The sequence below is a fragment of the Muntiacus reevesi genome, chromosome 2 (genome assembly GCF_963930625.1).
Source record: "Muntiacus reevesi chromosome 2, mMunRee1.1, whole genome shotgun sequence".
Lineage (NCBI taxonomy): Eukaryota > Metazoa > Chordata > Mammalia > Artiodactyla > Cervidae > Muntiacus > Muntiacus reevesi.
In genome coordinates, this window is record NC_089250.1 from 65,123,640 (window position 1) to 65,141,616 (window position 17,977).

At 48.8% G+C, this 17,977-nt stretch overlaps 1 protein-coding gene and 1 long non-coding RNA gene across 3 annotated transcripts in view; one reads left to right on the forward strand and one right to left on the reverse strand.

The window, feature by feature from the left end:
* LOC136157993 (uncharacterized) overlaps nucleotides 1–3,080 on the forward strand; it is a 3,805-nt gene extending 725 nt beyond the window's left edge. For both annotated transcript variants that reach the window (XR_010661291.1, XR_010661292.1), the window contains exons 2-5: nucleotides 829–909; nucleotides 1,816–1,916; nucleotides 2,304–2,337; nucleotides 2,558–3,080. This is a non-coding gene — a long non-coding RNA (uncharacterized lncRNA). The remainder of the gene's footprint in view (nucleotides 1–828; nucleotides 910–1,815; nucleotides 1,917–2,303; nucleotides 2,338–2,557) is intronic.
* A 1,101-nt stretch (nucleotides 3,081–4,181) lies between these two features.
* TTI1 (TELO2 interacting protein 1) overlaps nucleotides 4,182–17,977 on the reverse strand; it is a 41,036-nt gene continuing 27,240 nt past the window's right edge. The window contains exons 7-8 of the mRNA XM_065921982.1: nucleotides 17,617–17,704; nucleotides 4,182–4,925 (exon numbers count right to left, since the gene is read on the reverse strand). Coding sequence (XP_065778054.1) covers nucleotides 4,742–4,925; nucleotides 17,617–17,704 — 272 coding nt within the window. The 3' untranslated portion in view covers nucleotides 4,182–4,741. The remainder of the gene's footprint in view (nucleotides 4,926–17,616; nucleotides 17,705–17,977) is intronic.

The window sequence follows — 17,977 nt, forward strand, 5'->3', positions numbered from 1 at the left end:
GCTTGCCTGTGAAAATGTAGATCAGGGCAAACTAAGGTCCCCGGGCAAAAAAAAAAAAAATGGCCCCCGTCCTATTTTGAGGGGCTTCTGAGCTAAGAATAGTGCTTATATGTGAAAAGGTTGTAAAAAATATCAAGGAAGAAGATGCCATAGAGCTGCAGTCCCCAGCCATGGAAGACAATTTTCCCATGGACCAAAGAGGAGGGAGTGGTTTGGGGATGATTCAAACGAATTGCATTTATTGTGCACTTTATTTCTATTATTATTACTCAGCTCCACCTCAGATCATCAGGGATTAGATCCCAGAGGTGGGGAACCCCTGTCCTAGAGAACCTGTCTGCAAAGCTTAAAATATTTGCCAGCTGGCCCTTTCCAGAGAGTTTGTGGATACCCGGTTGGATGCACAGTGCTTGGTTTGGGGCGTGGCGACAGAAGGGCTGAGCTGAGGACAGCAACTGCTAGGACTAGAACTGGAGCTGTCAGAAAGAGGAGCACTCTGCTAGGTTTGTTGAACCTACATCTAGAACTAGTGGTGGCCATCTCGGGCACTTAACAGAGAGAGGCTGCCTGAGAAGCAAGGTAGCACTGGGGGAAGCAGAATCAAAACACAGAGGCTGGCTGTGGAGCCGAAGCCAGCTAGGCCCATTGGTCATGCGAGCCCAGACATTTCTTTGTAGCTGAAGCCAGTTTGAGTTGGGTCTCCTGCCAGCTGCAAGGGAAGGAGTTATGATGAGTACAGATATTGGCAGGTATGCCCGATGCCTCTGGGCATGTTATTACCTTGTCTGGAATGCCCTTTATCCTCTCTGCCTGTCTGCTATCTTTCAGGATCTTATCTCCTCCTCTGCTGCGGTGCCCTGTAGTTCCTGGTTAGTTCATTCAGAGACATAACCATCTACTTGCTCAGCTGTAAGTGTCTTGGAGGAGGAGGTGTTGCATCCCTAACAAAGCCACGAGCAGTGGGGTTGGGAGATGGGGGAAGGACAGCATGTTGTCCTGGGAGCCAGGCACGCACTTACTCACCAGAGACTGCAGCACTTACTCCTCCTGAAGCAGCCACCAAAAGAGGCAGTGGCAATGGCTCCATTTAACTTATTTAAAATATGTATTTATTTGACTGCATCAGGTCTTCACTGCAGCACATGGGATATTCATTGCGGTAAGCAGGCTTCTCTAGCTGTGGTGTGCGGTCTTAGTTGCCCCTTGGCATGTGGGATCTTAGTTCCCTGACCAGGGATGGAACCCACACCTCCGGCATTAGAAAGTGGATTCTCAACCACTGGACCACCAGGGCAGTCCCAGCGGCTCTATTTTAGAGATGGGAAAATGAAGTAAAGTGACCCAGTGAGGTCATGCCGTTATGAAGAGGCAGACTCAGAAATCAACCCCAGCTCTGATGAACTCCACATCCATGTTCTTTCCAGAGTATGGTGCCCCCTACCTCCACCCCACTGAGGGTCACATCTAACTCTTCTCAGGATCCCCTGGGTCCAGCTTTACATGTCCTTGAATCCTCCACTTCCTGCAGATCAGAGCTCAAACATCTCAACCCCAACTGCAGGGCCTTTCAGCATCTGTCTGTTCATTCCTCCCCTACCCCTGCCACTCAGGGTACTCAAGGTACACCCTGAATGAGAGGAGAAACCTTCGCTGCACCAGCAAGTTTTAACAGGGGAAAACGATCGCTTTACGAAGTCAACGTTAATAAGGACTAGATTGAGTCAGCAGGACAGGTTCAAAATTAAAGTTGCCTGAATATAATAATAACCAGAGAGGCACTCTAATTAGTTTTTTTTTTTTTTTTTTTTAATCAAGTGCAACAATCTGCCTGCAGGAATCTGAAAGCGACTCAGGATATCTTAACTCTTTGAGGAAGTGGTGGATTTTTGGAACATCACAGAAATTCTCCCGTGCAGGTTATCCCCTGGAGGGCTTCCCCAGAGCACGAGATTTCTAATATCATGGTACAGGGTGGGTGTGCATGTATCCCGACTCCTTGGCACACCATCTCGGCCTGCCACACCCTGGCACCTGCCCAAGGAAGGCAGGGCTGCTTTAATCTCTCTGGGAGCCAGGTCATGCTAGACAAGTCACACCACCTCTCTGACCTGTTTTCTCATTTGTCAGGACCTAGAGATTGAATTAGTCTATCACTCTGTGTCCCCAGCGGAATTGGGAACAATGTTCTGTGAATCCTTTGACAATCCCCTCAATTAGAGGGTATTTCCTCTGTTTCCCCAAAGGAAATCACTCCAGAATTTTCAAACTGGAAGAGAGTTAAGTGATTATCTCTCTCTTTTCAGGGCTTCTTAACTTGGAGTCCCTGTGGGGTCACAGGTGAGGTGTCTGAAGTTGGACACAGAATTTTTCGAGGTCAGCTGAGCAGACCCAGCGGGAGGTGGAGATGGGCCGTGACTGCAGTCTCGGAGGATGCTGTACCCTCCAGCATCCAGGGAGTGACGGGAGGAGGAATGTTTTCGGGGAGTGATTCCTAGGGGAGTCTAGAATCGTCCAAGTTTAAGAGTTCTTCCTCTGGCCCATTCCGTCCACTTTCCAGGTGGGAGAACTGAGGCCCAAAGTTGTCAGAAGCGGGTGGAGCTGATGACTCACTGACAGAGCCAGACCAGAAGCCAGCTGGGCATCCTGCTGCCCTTGCATGGAGGCTCTGCAAGGCAAGGAGTGGGGCCTCTCTGGAATGGGCGGGGGACCCTTGCTCCACAAGGTCCCCATGCCAGCCATCTTCTGGGTTTTTTTTTTTTTAGAGCTCGGAGATTATCTATGTCACTGGAAGAGTTATCTAGCTAGTGCTTCACCATGCATCTGCTGAGAAAGCATTCATCATTCCTGCACATGTGCCCTTCGGCACCTGTGTGTATGTGTGTGCGCGGCTGTATACCTGAATTTACATAATCTGTGGGTTTTAAGTCTCCCAGCTAGGAAAATCAAGTGTTTATGCTGCCTTTTCCACACAAATTCCCTCAAGGTTACTGCATGGTTGATGAAGGGACGCAAGGCTCTAGCTACAAGCCAGCTGGCGTGGTGGGGCGGGAAGAGCACTGCTCTGCGGTCAGTAATGAATGAGTGGGTCCAGGCGCGACCCACCAGTGGCTGCCAACATCAAAAGAAGAGATCAGACACCATACTCCTCCTGATGGAAGTGAGTGATACCACCCACAGAGGAGTGCTGCCAAAAAATAAAAACAAAAAAACCCTGATCTCTTGTTTTGTCTCATTTATAGGAAATACAGGTGACAGGAGGAGCCTGTGCAATGAGCCCCAAGGGGGTGTAATCAGTAAACCCAGACTGTGGGAAGTGCTGTAGAATAAATGATCTGTTTCCTTAACAAAAAACTTCCCAGAAAAAGAAAAGAGAGGTGGAGAATCTATAAATTAAGAGAGATTTATTAAGGGACATATCGATAATGGCAATGTACACACCTTATTTGCATCCTGATTCAAACACACTGGGAAAATCTGAACACTGACTGAATATAATATTAAAGGACCATTGTTAAATTTTTTAATGCTATTCTGTGGGTTAGTCGCTCAGTCGTGTCCGAGTTTTTACAACCCCATGGACAGTTGCCCCTCAGGCTCCTCTGTCCATGGGATTCTCCAGGCAAGAATACTAGAGTGGGTAGCCATTCCCTCCTCCAGGGGATCTTCCTGACCCAGGGATCAAACCTGGGTCTCTCTCCAGCATTGTGGACAGATTCTTTCCCATCTGAGCCACCAGGGAAGCCCCATCTATTCTGGTTGTCCATAAAAAAAAAAACACACACAACAACCAAAAACCAGTTTGGATATGACATCTGGGATTTGCTTCAAAATATGCAGGGGCTGAGTGGGGGCATGGAGGTAACCGGGAAGGGGTAGGATGAAGCAGGGCTGGCCAAGTCCTGACTGGTGCAACTGGGTCACAGCCACAGTCGCCTTCGGTAGACCATTATCCATGACAGACAGTTAAAAAATACTTAAAAGTCATCCAAACAACTATCAGGAGTGTTTGCCTCTGGAGAGGGAAACTAGATGTCTGGGGAATGAGGATGGGGAGAATGACTTCTCAGTGTTTTGCACCACCTGGATTTTATACCATGACTCTGCATTATCTCTTTACAAACATAAACTCATTTTTAAAAAGTCACCCAATTTAAATAACAAACTTCAAAGTGAGGTCTTGATCATACTTTTCATCCAAGAAGTGCCTTTATTTCATCTTCCAAAGAACAGGTGAGGTTCCATCTCCTTATTTGAGGAGAGGGAGGTGTGTGAGTCGGTGCTGCTGGCCAGGGACCGGAAAACTCGTGGATGGGTGTCACTTCCACGTGGTCCTTGAGTGCTCAGAGGACACACACGATGCACAGGCCTCTGCCCCACGTGTCCCCAAGCTCTCGGGTGTGGGTATGTGCGTGGGGTGACCTGTGAGGCAGCTGGGGCCGCAGAGATGGTGAGCTAAGGAGTTAAGCCCTTAGAGCTGCCAGACAATGTCATTTGAAAACACCAGGTATGAAACATAAATAACAGTTGGCTGCTTTCCTTCAATCCAATTTCTGAGCAGTTGCGTGATCGATCAATTTATAAATCGATCGGCTGTCTAATCCACCTTGGCAGTCTTCTCCGCTGCCGCCACCACCGCCCTCGCCAGGGTGGGGTCGGCCCCACGTCCTCGTCCTCCTCGGCAGGGGAGGGAAGGGACCTCCTCTGGCGCCCACCCGCCCGCCCGGGAAGGGGAGGCGAGGGGTCACTGCAGCTCCAGGAGCAGGCGGAGCACGTTGGCCGAGTAGGGGCTCTGTTGCCTGGTGGCACCCCGCAGCTGCACAGGGTGGAGGCTGGGGTGAGGAGGCGTGAACTCCTCCGGGCAGTAAAGTTCGTTCAGGAGGAACCAGGTGGAGTCTGGGTCGACCTTCATCAGGTGGAGGAAAACGCTGTGGAGAGATGGAAAAGGAATTTGGAGGCATGGTGGGGAGCTTCTGGGCTCCCCGAACCACCAGGGGCTGCGTACTGGGCTATTTGTGAAAAAAACTGATAACTGCATCACTTTGAACAGCAGAACGAAACCCGCTTTAGTTCCGAAGACCATTATGATGGTCCCAAAGTCTAACACAAAGAGAGGTAAAGAGTTTCGTTTCTGTTGACCGAGAGAGAAGGAAAGTAATTAGTCTGAGCAGAACCATATTGATATCAAACAAGCTCTTGGCAAAGAAAGTGGTTAAATTCTTGGCTACAAAGCAGATTTTAGAAGGAAGGAAATGGAGAGGGCACACCTCCATTACAGGGTCCTCTCTGCTCACACGACCAGTCCCGGGCACGGACTCCCTGTCCTGCTTGGGGAGCCTGGGCAAAACCCTCAACTCGTGGGCCTCAGGTCCTTATCTCTTCCCTCCAGCAAGCTGCTGAACTCAGCAGTAAGGCCTCTGAGAGCATGGAATTTCGGTGGACTGGATTCACTCACAAAGAGATTTGAAACAGTTGTTCTCCCATGGCAGGATCGGCTGAGACCTGCCCTGAGACCTTTAGCAGACGCCAAGTACTGGTCACGAACATACAACACAAACACAGTGGAAGGGCCCAGGCCACCCAGCGCCAGACACCCACCACAGGTGAGGTTCTTGGTCTGAATCGTGGGGTCACAACCCTTGCCTCTTATCTGCTCACTTCTCATTTCTAAATGATGCCCAGGGCCACGGCACTGGGCAACCCAGGTGTAAACTTCTTACACTCGGCTGATTCAGCGATGCAGAGTCTGGCTTTTCAGTCTCAGGAAGGGTGAGGCCCTTCCCTAGCTGGGCAGCTCTCTTGCAGCCACCCTGCCCATCTCAGCATGCCATCTGCAGAGAAGGCGACCTTCCCGACCACTTCACCCAGGTGGTTGCCCCTGACTTTTCCTTCTCAGGACACTCTTCCCAGCATTTGTCAATGGCCTGTTGACTGACCATCTCCCTTCCTTATAGCACATGCCCCCGAGGCCAGGGACGTCTGTTTGACTCACTGCTGTATCTTGGGTTTTCGGCATGCACATGGTAAGCACTCAACCAACACTTGATTGAACAGGTGTCATGTTTAATAAGGAAGGGACTTATCACGCTGCTCACTAATGACTTCAGATGGCATCCCTCTCTGAAATAGTTGTTGTTCAATTGCTAACTCATGTCTGATCTTTGTGACCCCATGGACTGCAGCACGCCAGGCTTCCCTGTCCCTCACCATCTCCCGGAGTTTGCTCAAACTCATGTCCATTGAGTTGATGACACCATCCAACCATCTCATCCTCTGTCATCCCCTTCTCCTGTTCTCAACATTGAAATATTGTTGCTCAGTCACCCAGCCATGTTCGACTCTTTGCAACCCCATGGATGGCAGCACACCAGGCCTCCCTGTCCCTCATCTCCCAGAGTTTGTCCAAGTTCATGTCCATTGCATTGGTGATGTCATCCAGCTATCTCATCCTCTGATGCCCTCTTCTTCTGCCCTCAATCTTTCTCAGCATTGGGGTCTTTTACAATCAGCTGGCTGTTTGCATCAGGTGACCAAAATATTGGAGCTGAAATAGCTATATTCTGTAAAATGACCTAAAGAAGAGGTGACTGGCTCACCACCAAGGAAGGATCCACAGATGTCACTAACGGTAGTCACGTTACCACAGACGTCACTAGCTGCGTGATTTATCTTCATCTCAGCGTCCTCATTTCTGAAAACGGGAGATATACTTCACCCAGGGTTCTGCTGGGGTTTAATTGAGAAAACACAGATCTGGCCCTACACAGGGCTGCCCACATGTGACCCCTGTCTACCAACTAACAGCAGACAGAATCTACCTGATGGATCACGTTTTATTCTTGATGACCATTAAAAGGAGCCTCTCCCCTACTACTGGGCGTTGGGTAGGAACTTAAACAGTTGTGGCGTGCCTGCTCGGTCATGTCCAAAACAGTTGCTAACCGGCGCTAAATTCTGGTTTTTAGTTTCGTTAATCTGAAAAGCCTGTGCCCTTGGGGGACGGGATTCAGGTTTTACTTCAGTGGAGCCAGTTGTGCTTCCTTCCTTGGGTTTAACAGATGTGGGCCCAGGTGGCCGGGGAGACAGGTGGGGGAGGCACTCTGATTTTCTGACCTGTCTGGTGCCTGAAGTTTTCTTTACTCAGGATAGTCTTGAGTTTATAACCTCAGCAGTGGCTGCTGGAGAAGTGATTAGAATATTCTAATTCATTGTTTCCACTTCAACGCAGAAAGGAGATGGGGCCTGCGTAGGAGACAATTTTTGTTTAAAAACAAAAATATCTTTGATAATTAGAGTGGCAAGGGAAGTGATGAAAAAAATGCACCAAAACTGGGAAGCAGATTTCTATTTACACGTGACACAGTTGACAGTTTTCCCTGGTGCCAAAGGCTGTTAGAATGCAAATGATTTCATTTGATTTTTCTCCCCCTTCAAGAACTGGAACAATTCCTCCAGCAACAGCATGGGTGCACACTCTCAACTTCAAGGAGTATTTTGATCTGGGCGACACCCAGCCAAGTGGTGCTGCAGCCCAGTTCAGTCACCGCTCTGTTCTGCAGTTCATTTTCGGCATCCCTTTTTAACTTGCTAAATGCGGGTGTTGTATTCGTTGGCAGCAAAGGAAAAGGAAGGAAGCCACTCTCTCTGCCCTTCGAGATCCCTAAATAAGACGCTAACGGGGAAGCAAAGGAAAAAGCACGTGCAAAGTTCATCTTCTTCTAGAAGGCAGGGCCAAACTCCTGGAAGAATTATTTTGGGTCTCATTCCTGAGCTTCTAAAGTGATAGAATCCCCAGAATGGCAGGTTGGCAATGTTGGCTTCTTCTCTCTGTGGCTGGAAGCAAATTATTTTGCCTCTGTGAACCTGTTTTCCTCTTTCTCCAAAGCAAAATAATCACACTGGCCCCACCCTCCTCACAGGTTTGTTCTGAGACTCTAAGGAGATGAGGTGCAGGAAAACACTTTGAAGTGTATGATGAAAACAACTGTTCCTTCCAGAAAGAGTGTGTGTGTCTCAGGAATAATTATCACTACCAACCCCAGCAGGACTGCCACACCATGGAAAATGCTCAGATGCTCTGAAAAGGGCAGATCATTTGTCTTTTGCTTCAGTCATAATTTCCTTCATATCGACTTGGTAGGGGTCCCAATTCTCAGCCACTGGGGTTGTAATTTTGCCCATTATTTTCAGGAAGAAATAAATGCATTGTTCTTTGCCCTCCACGTGCCTGAGGTCGGGAGCAATTACTGTGCTGAGCAACTATGCCAGGTGGCTGGTAGGCAGAGCTATGCTCTTTGCTTGGCAAAAGACATGCGACCCGCTGAACTCTAAACACTGACAAATTCTGAACCCAGAGCCTCGCTCACTTTGAGGCCCGGGGAGCTGAGCCTGAGACCCAGGAGGTACTGTCTGACTACTCAGAGGCCCAGCTTTGCTCCAACCTCTAGGATCACCCTGTCCCGGGCTCAGTTCCTATCCTTCTTGGAGAAAGGGGCGCCCAGACAGGGAAGGGCAGAAAGCTGAAGACCTCGAAAGCATCCTTCTGCATAATCGAAAGATGAAAGACAAAGAGGAGACCTCTGTTTTGAAGTGATTGGAGTAACTGCCTGGAAAATGTTCCTAATCCATCTCGAGGCATGGCTGGGATGGCTGGTGAACACGTCAAATGGCCAACTCCATCTTTTTTCAAGCCCAGAGAGAAACACTTTAAAAATATATATATATGTACACCATTTAACTCCTGCACAAAAATTTCTTTCTCCTTCCCCCAAGCCCAAATCGGTGGCTCCAGGGAGCACAGTTATCAAGAGATTATCTGGTCCCTAGAGTTCCGGGAGGCACTCGGCTGGGCCTCCTGCCTCCGAGTGTCCTGAGGCGAGTGATTATCTCTCAATAACCTGTAGGGCCGTGTAGCTTAAATGATAACTTGACTTTAAAAAATTTAGAACTCGCCGTTAGGCAGTTTCTAAGCAACCTCTGTTTCCATGGCAAAGAAGCCTGGTGTTTATACTGATTTTTCACTTAAAATGCGGTTTTATTGAATTTCACTTCATGCAGGCAGCCATTTCCCTGCACTTCAGCCCTATCTACAGTTGACGGGTATCAGTAAGTACCTAATAAACTCCAGACACCAAACCAACAGAAGCGACTCATTCCTTTCTGATCAATATCAGGTGCTCTGAGTGACAAAGCTGGGGGTGAGGGCGCCTGGGGGGCTGGGAAATGTGCTGCTGGAATCTGGTTGGCTGGGTCTGGTCCCGTCTCTGTGTGGTTCACCAAATGTTTACTGGCACCTGGTCCAGCCCGGGGAACTGTGTCAAGTGCTGGGATACAAAGATGGGGGGACAAAGGCTCTGGCCTCAGGGTGTCCTGTCTGGTGGGGGAGGACAGATGGACCACAGACACCCACAATGCAACACGAAGAGGGTCAGGCTCTGGTCATGGCTGGGCCGGAGCCGGGGAAGGACTCCTGAGGCGGGGACGTGGCAAGTCTTTCCTGGACATCAGTGGGATTGCTTCTAAGCCCCTTCCAGCTCCAACATGCCCCAGCAGTTCTCACACCTGGTGGCTGGGTCCTGGGCCTATCCATCCCAAGTGGGGCAGAACCAAAAGGACACCCTTCTGCTGAAGACGTGAATATTATGGAGTGTGTCCTCACCATCTCGTGGTAGACCACGCTGGCTTCAAGGGGAATTCTAGAAAACCGCCAGCCAATCGAGGCTCGGCAAAGCTAAATAAACCGTAACTGAAATTCAGTGCTCCCAGTTCTCCTGGGTGACAGGCTATTCTTTCTCTGTCAATTACTCGCTTGAGGGATCTGCGGCTCCTTGCCTCCTTCTGGATTTATAAAATGCTCTCATGAGCTGTCTGCATAAATGCCAGTGGTAAAGAACTTGCGGCTCTGAGAGGTTTATTTATTTATTTATTTGGGGCGTTCGTTGAAAGAAGTTACTCAGGGTGTCTCCTTAGGGACACGACACAGGCTGTCTCTATTTGGGCGCAACTAAACGCAACTGGAGGATAAACTCACTTGTTGGAAAGCAGACACACTGCAAAGTGATTTTGGCTTCCCTGTGATTCCCTTTCTGGCAGAACAGCCTCCACACTCTTCTCTTCTCCGGCCACCTCTTCTCCCATGATTCTGTACCTGCTGACTCTGGTACATGCTGACGCTACAAGTGAGGCTCGGTGTTTCCTTTTAAATAAACAGATGCTAGGGGTGTCCATGTGTCCGAGTCAGCAAAGCAGTGGGGCGATGCTTCCATACTCGGTAATTTACTCTAATGGGTCTCGCTTCATTGGTTAACCAGTATTTCAAGCCTGTCCTTTCTTGCTATTCAATTTAGCTATCTTCCCCTGCACAGAGGCCGTTTTTTTGTTTCTAAATGTTGGAAATGGAGGATTATGACTTGGAGCAACGATTTACTCTCCAAATAAATACCACCAATTGCCTTTGCAGCTATACATACTCGTTTGACTTAACTATATTTACCTGTTCACAGTCATTCATCTATCGATCGCCAACCCGCACACTCATGCAGGGGTTGGTATTAAAAACATTTTAAAATGCAACAGGGACAGGAATTAAAACCATAAACACTAGTGGAAGCTTACGATCCTAATTCAGTCCCTAAAGGACCACAAGACAAAGTATCATAGTTGCAGTGGAACGACTCCATGGCTTTGTGCATATTTAAAAAGATATGGCACTGAGAGGACCAATCTGTTACCGACAATTCAAAAATAAGCCAGAGCCGAGAAGGGTTTAAATCCCACTGGGGCCGGATTTAAAAGCAGTCCTTCCCATCTGGCCAGCTCTCCCCGCTCCGGGCCCCACCAACAGCCCAGATCCCACGATGGCAACGCTGCTGGGCGTGGATCTCAAGTGGCCCTGGCCGTCTGTACTCTCCGGCTGCATGCCAAGTTTCCTGGCCCTCCCTGGAAGATTCATATCCTTGCAGAAAAAGGCATCTTCCTGGTAGCCTACCTGTTTTGCACCTCCTTTCCTGCCACCCTCGAACTCTTTTCCTGCAACCCATGTTTGGGCACCAAGCCAGCAGCCTCCACTGACGGAGCTGTAAGAAACAGCTCTAGGAAATGTGATTCTGTATTTACTGCAAGGATGTTAGGAGTCATCAGTCACAAAGGTACCTAGTATTCTTCTAAGATGACCCAGGGGGGCATTTTCTCAGGGTTCAGTACCAAGGGGATTCCAGAGAGGGCTGCCTTCTAAAAGCTTTCTGTTCTGACTTCAGTAATGACTGGAAGTCTCACAGCAGGTGTGTCCCTCTCTGCCTCCCATGTTAGGAAGCCCAGAGCCATGCTGCAGGCTCGTCTCTAGCAGAGGTGAAGAGTTCCAAGTCTGTGTTTTACAAATGAACCTCAGACCTGGCTTCACTTTGTTTTCCCTCTTCTTATTTTTCCTTTAAAAAATATCTTCACTTCTTATTTATCTTGTTGCATACATTTTAGTTTGTAAGATGCTCAAGGTCTTTTTTGGAATAAGGATGAAGTTTAAATAATGATAATGACTACTACTGATTTTTTGATTTTTTACTCTGGGCTGACATTTTGTGCTATAGACTAATACACATGACTTTGCTAAATCTTTGTAATAATTTTATCATGCAGAAAAAAAAGATATGCTTATTCTAGTCTTGTAGATGAGGAAACTGAGACTTCTAGAAGGAAATTAATTTGCCCAAGGTGATACCACTCCTAAGCAGTAATGTGAAGCCAACTCTACCGTGGTCTTCACCTTTGAACTCTCAGCACAGTATCTGGCTAATAAGAGACTCTAAAGCATCTTTTGAATAAATACATATACAGTAAGACAATTGAGGCCATGTCCCTGGCTACTTCACTTGGCACTGAGATTGTCAATATTCACTCCTGCCTCTTAGGTGCTCAAGACAGACCTCAGACCCTGCAAAGGGATGAAATGACCACTCTGTAGTCGGCCAAGGCTTTTGATATCTGAAATCCACTTGGTGCAGGCTCGATCTCCCATCATGAGCATCATGGTTCCCGACCCAGTCCAGCACACGTAAGTGTGCATGCAGGCCCCACACTGGGCTTTACCACTGGGTGGTAGAATGGATGATCCTGGCAGATTACCAGTCACGTGACAACACCGAGAAAGCAGGGGAAGGATTGGCAGCATTTGATTTAATTGGTAGCACAGAGGTCCCTGCCTTCCGATCTGAAACCCAGCAACCTACTTGGTTTGTAATTTGCATGGCAGATGTCTCTTATCTTTGACACCAGGAAATCATGCCTATATCCACACAGTGAACAGCTTCAGATCTGAGTGCATTTTTAGAACAATGAGACTTGAAAAGCAGCAGTGCCTGCCAAAAGATGGATAATAGGAAAGCTAACTACTGGGTCTGGATTTGTCCACTATTAATCAAATGTCAAAAGGGAAAATATTAGGAGTGCCCTCATTTCCATGCTGGGTGTAGTCTGAGGGGGAAACAGCTCAGAAGCCCAAGCTCAAACACACTGCCCACACCATTTAAGGGGATGAGCTGCTAATTTCAAGCTCAGCTGAACTAACGGATCACCTCTGTGGCTGCTGATCCATTCAAATATAATAAGCCCACATGTGGGTAAAGAGAGGAATTGGGGCTCTGACAGGGATGAAATGAACAAGCCTCTGCCAGTCTGAGTTCGTCCAGGGTTTGAGGCAGTGGCTGCATCTTTGATGGGCTGAGATCCTACTGCTAGAAAGAGTGCAGGGAAGTCAGTCAGTAAATGAACATTCAATCTTGGTCCTGGCTGCTCACGCAAAAGGGGCAAGGGGAAGGTGGAACAACTAACATGAAAAAGATCTTTCAGGGACTTCCCTGGTGCTCCAGTGGTTAAAATTCTGCACTTCCACTGCAGTGGGCACAGGTTCAATCCCTGGTTCGGGAACTAAGATCCTACATGCTTCGAGGTGCAGTCAAGAGAAATAAATAAAATTTAAAAATACTTTAAGAAAAAGATCCTTCTGAGGTGAATACCCCTGTTTCAGATTTCAGTCAAGATGAAGCAGGCTTCCAACAAAAAATACTATGCCCAAGGGTATACATGTATGTGTAACATATACACAATATATCATATATTTGGCACATTTATATATCTCCCCACGTGGATGATTCTCTGGTGTCTCAGATGGTAAAGAATCTGCTTACAACGCAGGAGACCTTGGTTTGATCTCTAGGTCAGGAAGATCCCCTGGAGAAGGCAATGGCTACCCACTCCAGTATTCTTGCCTGGAGAATTCCATTGACAGAGGAGCCTGGTGGGCTACAGTCTATGGGGTCACAGAAGAGTCGGACATGAATGAACAATTAATGCTTTCCACACGGGTGTGCACACACACATAAATATAACTCCAGAATGGGAGCACCATGAGGGCGCAGGCCTCCTCTCTCCTGCTCCCCTCTAGTTTCCATGCCTAGAACAGTGCCAGGCCCAGAGTAGCTACTCAGTCAATCAACAGCATGAATGACCGCTGAGTGGACTCCTACATACTAACGCTAAGCATCGGCGTGACATGTCTGGAGGAAGTTGTTATCACCAAACCCGGTTTATGGAGAAAGGAGATAAGGGGCAAGGAAACGAAGTCACCTGCTCAAGGTCGCAGAGCCAGTAAGATGTGAACCTGGGTTTGCCTGCGTCCAGGACTGAAGCCCCGGGCCCGTCTACACAATGTCCAGGAGAGGTAGATGGGGGAGGCTCTCTCCCTTTCCCACCACACGCATCAAGAACCATAGCATCCCGCACCTGCCCAACCAGGAGGTGAACCAGCTGGTCACTACCTGCTGGCACCTTGCACCCGCACCTGGCACCTCAGGGTGACAGGTGGGGTTAGGACTGTGGGGGTGGAAACCGTGCGGCCTGAAAGCATTGTCCCTCCTTTGCTGGGCATGGACTTCCAAGTTTGAAAAAAACAGATATTGCCCAGTTTTTGTTCTGGTTAGCCCTAGGGTAGGAGACTGACTAGATGATGTATGCAAAAGACAGGGAGCCTCAGAGGCTGCTTGGAGAGAGGCCTGAGTAGTGTGGTTTTAATGGAGCTGAGTTGAACCAGGTTGAGAGCATGTACTGACTGGAAGGAAAAACACAGAAATTTGGGGGAACATGCACTCGTCTCAGATTCTTTTCATGTAGGGGAAGGAAAAGCTCCATGGCCAGAAAGGCACAAAACTGTGGAGGTCCACTACATGCCAGGAGGTACCTTAAAGGCCTCTGGGGCCACCGGGGAATTTATGTCAGTTAAGTTCCCCAAGGCTGAGATGGGGGCGTGGCTGATAGAAGGTGTTATTTTGTACTCCAGTGCTTATTCTCAGGGACTGGGCCTTATTTATAGCTTGTGACATGCTGACCCCTCCTCCCACACCCCAAACATGGTTTTCTCATTTGTTATCCACCGAAATCATTTAACTAGGTGAACTCTGGGAGAGTTGGTATTTTTTCTTGCACAGCCAGTTAACAGTGACACCTGGTGGTAACAAACAGCAAGATTATACCCCTACTCCTACCACCCACCCCCATGCCCCCTCATCCCGCCCCCTCCCCCCAACCAAGCTGCAAGATTTATGTTCCTCCTTACAAGGCACATTCGCTAGATAAAAGCATTAAACTGGAATGGCATCTCCGTTCTTAGCATTTATGGCCTCGGTTATATCAACCACCCCCTGATCAATTTCCATTTCTAGAGTTTACAGCCGGGATGTAAAAGCCTGCCACAAAGGCTATATTTAATATGACAAATTAAAAAAGCAAACACAGGCTTGGTCATTCTTTGGAGCCAGGAGAAGCAAACAGGAGGAAGGAAAAATCCAACCGTGAACACACGCAAAGGGGAACTTGCCTGAAGCTGCTGAGTCTGCCTCCATCCCCACATGAGGGAGGCCACCCTGCCGAGGTCTCACCGAACCCCCACCTGCCAGACCTACAGACACAGCTGCTCCTCCATCTTCTTTCTGCATTGGGGTGGGGGGGCCCTCAGAGCAGCCACCTGTCCTCCCAGGTTTCCTCACCAGCCCCGCCACAGTCAAAGCGAGCCTGTCACCTGCCCAATGACGGAAACTCACTACCCCGGAGGGAGTCGGGGCACCTCTGAACGGCTCTGGTTTGTACTAGTTCTTTTGATTATGGAGCTGAGGCTTGAGTTTTTGTAACCCTCTGGTTACAGAACTCCCCTGTGGGCCCTGGCAAAGAACACACAGCTTCTTCTTCTCCCCTGAGTGGGTAGGGGTGTCACTGACAGTTGTGGGGAGGAACACTGAGAGGCAGGCGTAGAAGCAGGGGGCTGGGGAGAGGCTTCTGCAAGGGATCGGGTAAAGAGATGAGGGTGCCTGGCCCGGCAGCTTGGAGGTAAGGAGAAGCAGACAGTGTTAAGAGAGATATCACAAGTTAGATAGACAGGCTTCACTTCTGGAATGGAAGTGTGAAGGAAAGAGGAGAATTAAGGACCAACAACTGGATGGATGTGCGGCCATTTGCTGAGCTGGGGCCTCTGTCTCACTCAGGGACCTCATTCGTTAGTCCCTGGAGGTCTGACTGCTTTCATACTCATTGGCCCACCCTTCTCCCTGTCTTTGCTCTGCAATCAGACTCACAAAGGGACCAGGTTGCTATTGTCTCAGACTTCTTCTCTCATTTAGAGAGCTTATTAATATCTGAATCAAGATGCCAAATCAACTCCAGATCAAGGACAAAACAGGTATTTTTTCCCCCTGACTTCAAAATAAGTTTGCAGATGATGCTACGTGAAGCAATCAACCTTGCACTTCCTCCCTACCCGGCAGAAGGAGGTCATCTGACTCAACCCTGAGTGGAATGCAGTGGAGCAAACAAAAGGCAAGGCAGTCAGGCCGGCTGGCAGCAACCTCCTCCTGCCCCAACCGCCTCCTTCCGAGGCACTTGGAATTCCAACTCAAGAGTCAGCAAGGTCCAGTTTGGGTTTGATTGCTTTCAAAGGCAAAAAAAAAAAGAAAAAGAAAATTAGAAATGAAAAGATAATGAATTGTGAATATTAGCCTGTTTGATGGGTCTGAATTTGAAGGACAGCTATGGGGAGGGTGGAGGAAAAGTAGAATGAGACGAGAGATGAGAAAAACCAGATCTTTCAGACTCTCGATCGTAATAGATTCTTCGTAATAGAAGAATCTGCTTCCAGATGGATTCGTCATGTTCGTGAGTTGTACTTTAAATCAGAGCACAATTAGCTTCAGGGACTCTGCCTGGGGGAGGACGATTTTCATCTTTAAGAAACGAGAATGTCTGGGGACAAGAAGCTGGTTGAGATGCGCCCCTGTGCTCGAGAAACCATGACTGATTCTGGGCCTAGAGGATGTGACAGGTAAGGGACAGAAAGAAAAAAGGGAACTGGGGAAATCAAGAGCAGAAAACTGCAAAGGATAATAAATCAATTCGAAGAGATATTTCCATCACTCCCAGAGAGTGCAGGGTTTATAAGGGAGCAAGTGGGCTTTCCTCACTCAGAGAGCAGCCTTCCAGCCCTTCAGGGAGCGAGATGACGCTGACCGCACCAAGGAAGATTAGCGGCGCATTTCCAGAAGCTGATGGAGTGGGAGGGGCTGTTTCTTTGCCTGGGGAGGTGGAACTAAGGCCCACGGCAGGCGGCAGGGCCAGGCAGATCGGCCAGCTTTCGCCTCTGCTGCAGATGACCAGGGATGGCAGTTCCAGGGCGCAGGCTGCTGCGGGCTAGAAGGAGGGCTCGGGACAGGGGGGTCAGGGTGCACTGTGGGTCTCAAGTCAGGGGAAGGCTGCGGTGCTCAGTTACAGCTTTTGCCGAATATTCCTTAGGACTCTAGGCACCAGACATAGGTTCTTCCGTTAGAGGTGGTAGAGCTATTCTTCAATAAGCAAATCTCTTAGAAATGAGAATCACATAATTTCAGAGTTGAAAAGGCCCTTTAAATCATTAGTCTAGGGGTTTTGAATGATTCTTGGTTCACAGACTGCTATTACATATCAGATGAGTGATGTAGACTCTGTCTAGAAAAAGACATGTACGTGTCTGCTTGCGCGCGCGCGCGCGCACACACACACACACACACACACACACACACACACACACACACACACACACACACACACACACACACACACACACACACACACACACACACACACACACACACACACACACACACACACTGCTGCATACGATCTGTGAGGGTCTGTGGCACCTGAAGACCATTAAGACATTCTGTGGAGCCAAGGTTTGCTAGATCAATAACCCAATGCTTTTGCTTGGCGAGTGGGGGAGCTGAGAGAGAGGTGCCAGGGTCACCAGAAGAGGAGGGCTGGAAGCCAATCACCCTCTGCCTGCTCCCCTCCAGGACACTGTCTTTATGCTTTTGGCCCCTTTGGAACTGTTGCTGACGCTGCAGCAGCGGAAAAGGTTACTTTCAAAGAGAAAGGCGTCTAGTCAAAATGCCATCTCTGGATGTTGGCACAGTTAAGGAACCCATCTTAACCTGGCGAGGAGAGAGAGAAGAGAAAGGAGCAGAGATGCCTCCACTCTGCTCGCCATTAGCAAATCATCCATAATTTAGGACAAACGTAAAAGAGATGTGGGTGATCAAGCAGACGTACCTCCTGGCCGCCTCCTGTAATTTCACGGGCTGCTTGGCACTGAGGTAAATCAAGCAGGCATCCGCCACTGTATTCAGGTCACCCTCACCTGCAGAGAGGAAAAACAAAACAAGCGTTGGCCCTCAGACTTCACCGGGGATGAGCAGTAACCCACTGCTGTTGGATGAAACTGGAACAGCTCGGCAAGATGCATGGGCTCTGTACTCCATCCCCAAGTCAGAAAACACAGCAAGGTAAATGGATAAATGAGGCCGAAGTGAGATGAAAGGATGTGCACAGGAAGGGAGATGAGGGGAGCAGGACCAAGTAAAGAGGGCAACAGAGGGGGTGAGACAGAGAGGATGGGGTGTGGGTCCAGGCG